The 9,171-nt window shown below is 46.4% G+C and overlaps 1 protein-coding gene across 2 annotated transcripts in view; it reads left to right on the forward strand.

Annotated features, from left to right (window-relative positions):
- The first annotated feature begins 8,471 nt into the window (after positions 1 to 8,471).
- LOC102428950 (zinc finger protein 14-like) overlaps positions 8,472 to 9,171 on the forward strand; it is a 98,701-nt gene continuing 98,001 nt past the window's right edge. For both annotated transcript variants that reach the window (XM_023744412.1, XM_023744414.1), the window contains exon 1: positions 8,472 to 8,571. In XM_023744412.1, coding sequence (XP_023600180.1) covers positions 8,569 to 8,571 — 3 coding nt within the window. In that variant the 5' untranslated portion in view covers positions 8,472 to 8,568. The remainder of the gene's footprint in view (positions 8,572 to 9,171) is intronic.

Consider the following 9,171-nt stretch of genomic DNA (forward strand, 5'->3'; position numbering starts at 1 on the left):
TGAAGGGAAGGCTTAGCATCTCTGTCATTGCTTTGGTTTTCAGAATTCCCTGCTCCCCATCTGTCAGCTCCCTCCCTCTGAGGGTGCTGTCGTCGTCACATGGGTGCCAGTGGAATATTGAATCTCGAGAGGATTGCCCCATGTACGGATACTTTTATCCAGTGATGAAAAAATCCGAAAGAACAAGAATGGAGACAGACTACTCTCCTTTAGGCTTAAAAAATACCCGGAAGTGTCCTGCGAAGAGCTGAGACTTGGTTCTTTCCACGCGCCTCGGAGAGATTGGATGAAGAAATGGCCCGGCTTGGCCCTGACTTTACCCACTTATGTTACTCTTGAAGGTGTCATTGCCACAGTGTGAATAAACTGCCACCTTTTGGAGTAGGGGCTCATACGAAAGTCTGCCTTTCCAACCCTTCTTGAAATCTATGTTCTGCAGCTGTGGCCACCGTCCTGAGATCAGGTCCTCTTCACCAGGTCCTGTCGCTTGGAATTGGGGTACTGGACTGCAGGCCCCCCCCCCCCCCGTGCCCTTTTACATTCAGGGATTGAGCTGAACTCACTTTGGGGGAGGCCTGGCAAGGGTGACAGGTGTCACAGATGGAGAATGGAGAGGTGGACACCTTGCTCGGTCCCTCCCTGAGTGGGGTCATGCAGATGAAGCCCGGCCAGCCGGCCCCACAATTGGGTGAGATAGAATCCTCTGTGTCCACCTCTCACCCCATGGGCACAGCCACTCCCCTCAGCTCCAGACAGCCCTCTGTGTTCCACGACAGCACGCTCTGCCCTCACATGCTGCTCGCCCTAAATGACAAGGAAGAGAGCAGTTGGCCCACAGACAACTACACAGAAAGATAGGGCTCACGGCTGGCAAGCACAGTGGTGGAAGGAGCCTCTCCTGCCTCTGTGGCAGCACTAAGGAGCAGCGAGCCAAGTGGTAAGGAGCAGTGATCAGGTGGGTGGTAAGGAGCAAGGGGTCCCGGACTACGAGACGGATTTCCAACTATTGGCTTAGGGCCGTTCCCCATGGCCAGGCAGACATCCCCTGAGGGGTTCTGGACTGGGAGAGGGTGCAGGCCAGGTTGAGGGACGCCCCCCCCCCCCTCCAGTGCACGAATTTTGTGCACCGGGCCTTTAGTATAATAAAAGGTAGTATGCAGATTGCCCCTAACTGCAGAAACACCGGGAACAACTGGTTGCTATGATGTGCACTCACCACCAGGGGGCAGATGCTCAATGCAGGAGCTGCCCCCTGGTGGTCAGTGTGCTTCCATAGGGAGAGCTCTGCTCAGCCACAAGCCAGGCTCGGCTCTAAGTGCAGTGGCAGCTGCTGGAGTCTCCCGCCTAGGCAGGGCTAATCTGACTGACATCTTAGGCTCACTCCCCGGGCTCCCGGCCTGCCAGAGGGATGTCTGTCTGCCAGCTTAGGCATGATGCCCCTGGGAGCGGGCCTAAGCCAACAGGTGGACATCTCCTGAGGGGTCCTGGACTGCCAGGGCGCAGGCCAGGCTGAGGGTCCCCCTTGAATGCATAAATTTTCATGCACTAGACCTCTAGTAAAAAATAAAATCAAACATCCTCTGTGAGAATTTTAAAAGAAAGAATGACCACAAACCATAAATGACTGGGATGTAGCAGTAACAGCACACTTAAAAGGATTTCTTTCATTTCCTTTGTGATAGACAATTTGATTTCCATTTAGGAAAACAAGACTGGCCCAGGACTGAACCTGCAACCTTGGCTTTTGGGGATGGCACTCTAACCAACTGACCTACCTGACCAGGGCAATAGTATGATCTTGATGTTAATTTTCAACATCCTGCTCAGGCCAGGCAGTTTAAATGGAAAACATACCCAATTTAGCACAAGAGATGTTATGAAATGTGGGGTAAAAGGTGATGTCTTATTTCATTGAAGATCCAAAGAAATCCACACTTGATCCCTATCTAAGACACTCTAGGCCAGCCGTCCTCAACCTGTGGGTCACCACCCCTTTGGCGGTAGAATGACCCTTTCACAGGGGTCGCCTACGACCATCCTGCATATCAGATATTTACATTACGCTTCATAACAGTAGCAACATTACAGTTATGAAGTAGCAACGAAAATAATTTTATTGTTGGGTCACAACATGAGGAACTGTATTTAAAGGGCCAGAAGGTTGAGAACCACTGCAGGCTGTGATATATAGGCATGAAATAATAAAAAAGTTCTTGCATTCCTGGTGATTATGTTTTTGTGGGAAAAGTGTGGTGGTTCAATGAGAAAGCTTCGGTTTCTAACAATATAAAGGTGTTGAAGGTAAGGAAACATGGACAAGTGAGATAATAGGGAACTGGGGTGGATTATATATCTTCATTATGGGGATAGGGGCCTCAGTGAATGGGGAAGTCATCTTAGGTCATTTTTCCTCCACCTGAAACATCTTAAATAGTTGTGGATCTGCTTGAATGTGGACTTAAACAATGGACAACATTACCCAAAGTTCTGTCTTCCTGGGACTGGCACCAATGGTTTTCCAGAAAGGTATGGATATGGTTGTAAGTTTCTGAGCATGTGCTCTTTGATTAAGAATATGGACTTGGGTATGTGACATGAGGGACTTCTCACTGCTTTAGGACATAATACTTTTTGGTACTGATTTTCTATTTAATAGCAATGTAAAATAATTGAAATTTTCTTTGGAATGGCATATCATTTTGCTGCTATTCAAACTGAGTGAGCAATTTGTGTACCTTACGAAACCTTTGAGTTTCTTTATGTTGAAGAAAGTTCTGCACAGTTGTAGCCCATCATGGGTTTTCTGTGAGTGGAGTGATTCCCGTGCAAGTCCAAGGTGGGTTCTTGGTTAACATGGCAGAAAGCTATCGCCGTTTAGAGGACGATGATCTAAGAAATAATTGAGGTGAACTGCAGACAGTATTGTCAAAGCAGGTAGATTTGATATCGTGAAACTGGGACCTTTTCTGTGCCTTTGATAAGAGGAGTAGCTGGAAGTTTTTTGTATCTGGGGAAGGCACCAAGTCTTCCATGCTCGTTTTTTGCTGTTTTCGGGGATCAATTCCATATGTTTGCACTCCCAAGAAATGAAACATGGGGTGCAAAGTGATGGCTTCTGTTTCATTCAAGAGCCATGGACATCCAGACTTGGCCCCTTTGCTTTTTTCAACGCTAATTTATATTTCCTTAGTGTGTAGAGCTGATGTGATTTTATAAGTCATGTTATGTCATTGCTCTCATCATGTAAATGAAGAACATTAAGCAGAAATCTTACTCAAAGTTACATAACTCATAATAAAGGAATCTCTCCATTTTAAAGTCATAATGTTTGCCCCTCTACTGTGGAATGTTAAAAACTTTAACCTCAGAAGAACCTGCTAGGCTTGTATAATTATGTACTGTTACAAATGTGGTGTCACAGTTTCTAAACAGGACTACAAATTCAAAATGGTAATCCACTTTGATGACATTCTGGAAAAGGTAAAGGTACAAGAACAGACCTGGGTATAAATGTAGATTCAGCATAAATAGGCACCATGATTGTATTCCTTTCTTTGATGGAGTGTCTTCTGTCTTGATGGTAGTGTAACTGTATTTGGGGAAACTCTTGAAACAGTGTGTGTAAATACTAAAAACAATATAAAACAAAAGTGTTTTCATTCCCTACCCAGTTTGGCTCAGTGGATAGAGCGCTGGCCTGGAGAGTGAAGGGTCCTGGGTTCCATTAGAGGAGTTTAACTACTGGGTATGGTCCAGGAAAGAGGAAGAGAGCCCTGCAAATACCACTGTCCCTTGAAGTTTTGGCGTGTGTGGAGGAAATAGACTTACTAAAGTAATCCAGGCAGCCACCAAACAAATGATTAAGCAAATAATAAAAATCTCTAGGAGATAGGTGACCAGTACTCAGATTCACTACATTTTATATTACCTAAAATGTCCACTTTGCAACAAAAACATAAGCCATGAAACAGTACAGGAAAGTAAAAACCATATTCTGGGGTTAAAACAGTAATTGACAAAACTCTCATTAGGACCCCCTACTTAAATTAACAGGTGACGTGTAGATTCAAAAGGGCTATGTAGCAAATCTGAGAAGCTCCGTGACTGGATGTAAGCTCACATGATCTGATCATAAATTCCTAACTGGGCATGTCATAGTGCATGGTCACACCTCAGGCCTATATCTTCCTTAGTAAAAGGTTTATCTTTGCCTAAAGCATGCCCTGTTCCATATTACGCATCCAGGTGAACACATTAACATATATGTGATATGTGTATGGATAGATAGATAGATATTAATTGATTTCAGAGAGGGAGAGACAGAAACATCAATGATGAGGTAGAATCATTGATTGGCTGCCTCTTGCAAGCCCCCCACTGGGGACTGAGCCCTCACCCTGGCATGTGCCCTTGATCAGAATCAAACTGAGGAGTCTTCACAGCCCGGTGCTCTATTCACGGAGCCAGACGAGCTAGGGCATGAAAACGCTTTAATACACCTTTGAGATTCCAGACCCCTCAGAATGAGCATGTGATTTTGTTGCCTGTATACCATCCCTAGTCTCTATAAATGTTAACATTTGATTCAATCAGAGATATCCCTACCTTGCTTTCCCCACCTCCTTAACCTCCTACCAGCAATGGATTTTATGGAATCTTTATGTTCCCTTTGATTCAAAATGCATAAAAAGAACCAACTGCAAAACTGCCAATCTCTGGGCCATTTTCTCACTCCATTGGGAACTTATTCCCAGGCAAGTTTTCAATTTGCCTCAAACTTTTTCTCTTTTCTTCCAAAAATATCTTATTGTTATTTTAATACTCACCTGAGAATAAGTTTATTAATTTTTTTTGTTTTGTTAATCCAGTTTTTTCCATTGTTTTTTAGAGTTTGGAAGAGAGGGAAGGAGAGGGAGAAACATCAATGTGAGTGAGAGAGACACATTGATTGGTTGCCTCCTGCACAGGGATCCAACCTGCAACCCATGTATACTCCCTTGACTAAAAATCAAACCCGAGCCCCTTAGGGTCATGGGACAAAGCTCTAACTACTGAGCCATGCCAGTCTGTAATGTTGGTTTTTTTTCCCTCTATATTATTTTTTCAGTTTTTTTCTATTTTAAGAAAAACAATTTTAAATATAATACTGTTACATGCAATAAACATATATATCTCAAGGAAAACTATTTTAAATATGATAATGTTACATGCAACAAACACCAATTATTTAAGAAAAATGATCTTACATATAATAATATTACATGCAATAAACATTAATATTTCAAGAATAGAAGGATTTTAAGTATAATAATATTACCAAAACTGTAATAACATGGTATGATATTACAAGAGTTGTAGGAAATATTAAAAATCTGAAAATAACAGGATTACTTCTATTATATCCTAAAATATTTATTTCCTCTGGCTCTATTTTTGTTGATCAGTTTATGTTGCTCATTATATTCCACAAATGAGTGAGATCATGTGATATTTATCTTCCTCCGACTGGCTTATTTCACTTAGCATGATGCTCTGCAGGTCCATCCATGCTGTTGCAAATGGTAAGAGTTCCTTCTTTTTTACTGCAGCGTAGTATTCTATTGTGTAGATGTACCGCCGTTTTCTAATCCACTCATCTGCTAATGGGCACTTAGGCTGTTTCCAGATCTTAGCTATAGGGGTGCATATATCCTTTCTGATTGTTGTTCCTGATTCCTTGTGTTCCTGATTTCTTGGGATATACTAGTATTCCTAGAAATGGGATTACTGGGTCAAATGGGAATTCCATTTTTAATTTTTTGAGGAAACTCCATACTTTTGTGAATGATCCATATGCACTTGAGAAGAATGTATATTCTCCTGCATTGGACTGAAATGTTCCATAAATGTCTACCAAATCCATCCGATCCAGTGTGTCCTTCAGAGTCTCTGTTTCCTTGTTAAGATTTTGTCTTGCAGATCTGTCCAGGGAGGTCAGAGGGATATTAAAGTCCCCTATTATGACTGTGTTTTTGTCAATGTCTCCATTACAGTCCTCTAAACAGTGGTTCTCAACCTTGGGTGCACATTATAATCACCTGGGAATTTTTTTAAAATCCTGATTTCTGGGCCTCATCCTCTGGAAATTCTGTTTCTTTGTTACTAATGTTGTGGCCCCAGCCCATAACAAAGAAACAGAATTTCCGGAGGATGAGGCCCAGAAATCAGGATTTTAAAAAGATTCCCAGATGATTCTAATGTGCAGCCAAGGTTGAGAACCACTGATCTAGACCCTACTGCATCCATTGCTTTGACCATTTTGTTATGCTGGTCATGGTAGGCTCCCTCAATGTAGAAGTGACCTGACTGGCTTGTAGCATGGTAAAAGCGCTGAGCCAGGTCAGGGAGGCAGTTCTAGAATATCAAGAGCTGAGCCAGGTCAGGGAGGCAGTTCTAGAACATGGTTATGAGGGCTTTAAAGACTTGCTATTGCAGCATAAACATGGTTATGAGGGCTTTAAAGGAATGTTTCTGACAATTCTCAGTTGATAGAAAACATAGCCCATAGATATGAGATGATAGAAATAGCAGTGGGGAAATGTTAGGGGCAGGAATAGAATAGTGGGGGGGGGCACAGCCTCAGGTCCCGTGGTCCGGTGCTAGGGCAGAGGGCATGGCCTGAGGTCCCCTGGCCTGGTGCCGGGTGGGGGGCGCAGCCTGATGTCCCCTGGCCTGGCACCAGGGCAGGGGGTGTGCCTGAGGTCCCCCGTCAAGCCCTGCCGGGTGGGGGGGCGCAGCCTGAGTTCCCCTGTCAAGCCCCATGGGGTGGGGGCGCAGCCTCAGGTAACTGCTGATTGCTCCTTAAGGCTTGTTATGGGAACTTGGCCTCAACTGTGGATGCAGCCATCTTTGTGGTGCAGGGATGGTTAATTTGCATGTTTCTCTTTTATTAGTGTAGATAGGGTACAAAACTGCCATTCCCCAGACAATATCTCAATCCATTGACATTTTGCTTCCTGACAATAAACTCACAAAAATTCTCCTGAGGTTTGAATGATTCTTACATTGACAGATGGAAACCAGTTTTCTGATAAACCTCATTATTGCTGGATTAAACAGTGTAACTGTGGTGGCAACAGGAATGGCACCAGGTGTCTGACTGGGCTCAGAACAAACATGGGTTCAGCAGCCTGGGTACTTGTTTTTCTGGCTAGCAAAGAAGTAAGAGCAAGACCCAAGTGTAAGAGAACATTTACTGGGTAAATTACAGAGGTAGGAGAAGTAATTCTTAGAAGAAATGGGCTTAGGAAAGGATATAAGGAGGTAACAGAAGTGTGCTTGGAGCTTGGGAGCACAAGCTAATGGTAACCTGCCTGGGGGAGGAGGAGAAGGAGGGGAAGGGAAAGGTACAGGTGTGCTCCAGGGAGGGAGAGCGCACTGGGTCCTCCTTCCTAAAGGTTTTAAGGGTGGAGATTTCAGGGGAGGTCTCAGGGGAAGAGCTGAATGGAATACAGTGGGGCCTTGACTTATGAGTTTAATTCGTTCCGAGACCGAGCTCGTTAAGGAGCTTGTTAAGGAGCTCCTCTATCAACTCAATGCAAAAAATCGGAGGAGAGACAGCTGGTATCTCAAAAAACTCGTTAGTCGGGACACTTGTAAGTCAAGGCCCCACTGTATTCTGTAGCTTTCCAGCTGTGTCCATTCAGGGATGTGGCCTCCACTGATGGACAGGCCGGCACCAGGCCAGGGGTCATTATTCAATGCAGCTGGTCCTGATGTCAGCCCTGGCATTTTGTTGCTTATCTGGGCCTGGAGCCAGAGGAGGGAAAGTCACCCTGGGGACAAGGCCCCACCCTACAATTGGTTGCCATTGCTGGACATCTGGGCCTTCAGCCTGGTGACCTCTGTCCCTGGCCCATCTCCGTGCTCTGGGTAGGTCTGTGGAACTGCCCACAAGACAACCACAAGGAAGGGCTCATGTCCTCAGAGGAGCGTGACTGAATCACCAGTGGGAACACATTTTTCATGTGAAAAACATTTTCTAAAGTTAACCATTCTAAATGCACAGAAGTCACTTTTCCCGCTGGACATGATGGCTCGTTTCTGGATTCAATGCTCTTTTTGGGAATGTGGCTGTAGTTCTGGAAGGTACCACGCTAAGGCATCCCTGGTCCCTGAGCCTGTGCACCTTTTTGGCAAATGCACACGTCAGACTGCAGGTGTCAACAAAGATGAAAATGTAGCCAGATTCCTTAGGTGCCTTTTAATTGTGTGTGTTTGCAAGGAAGGACCACTGTTCCCTGGGGACTCTCAGCGCTGCCTCTCAGTGCATATGTCCCTGGACAGGAGATCTGGCTGCTTTGGGCTCAGGCCTGTGCACCTCAGGCGCTAGGGGCATGTGGTGCACAGTGTCTGTCATCTGAGCTGGGCGCCAGGCGGGTGGGGTTACCGTGGAGGCCGATGGGTGGGGCTACGCTCCGCTACCACCCGGAAGTTCAGTCAGATCTCATCTCCCTTGTTCTGTCCTCATCTGCGATCTGTAAGGTGGTGGGAGCTGCAGGCGGGACTCGGGAGGCCCAGGAACTAGAAATGGTGAGTGTGCGGCTGCGGCCGGCCGGGCGCGGGGACGGGGAGGAGGGGCGGGTGGAGGCGCCGTGGCGGGACCGTCTCTCCACGGTCAGGTCCGGAGCCTGCGGACCCGAGGCGCCGGGGGCTCCGCTGAAACTGCAGGCCCCTCGGGCTCGCAGGGTGGGGCCCAGCCGGGACCCGGGCGTCCAGTGTGTCCCCGCGGCAGGGCCTTGGGCTGCGGAGCGGGTCTGGGCTGCACCCTCATCCCCGCGGCTCCGCAGTCGGTGCGGTGACCACGTGGAGGGTCATTGGGGACAATGGTGACTCGGTCCCCGCGGTTCGTGCATGGGCGGAGCTGTGGTCTGTGGGGCCCCCTGTCCCTCCTTTCTCCCCAGAAGGATCCGTTTTCTCCTGAGTTTAGATGTTTGTGGAGCAGGCTCTCAAGTGCACCCGCTGTCCCCCAGGCCTAGCTCTGCAGCAAGTGCCTGCTTTTCCAGTCTCTCCCCCGAATCCTAAGCGCCATCTTCCCTTCTCTGAGTCACAGCGTCTTTATCAGCTATTTGTTTTGTGGTGCTTTTCAAACCGTTAAAAACAAACTTCAGCTGAGTAAGTGGAAGGTCTAAT

This window comes from Myotis lucifugus, unplaced genomic scaffold, assembly GCF_000147115.1.
Source record: "Myotis lucifugus unplaced genomic scaffold, Myoluc2.0 scaffold_462, whole genome shotgun sequence".
Taxonomy (NCBI): domain Eukaryota; kingdom Metazoa; phylum Chordata; class Mammalia; order Chiroptera; family Vespertilionidae; genus Myotis; species Myotis lucifugus.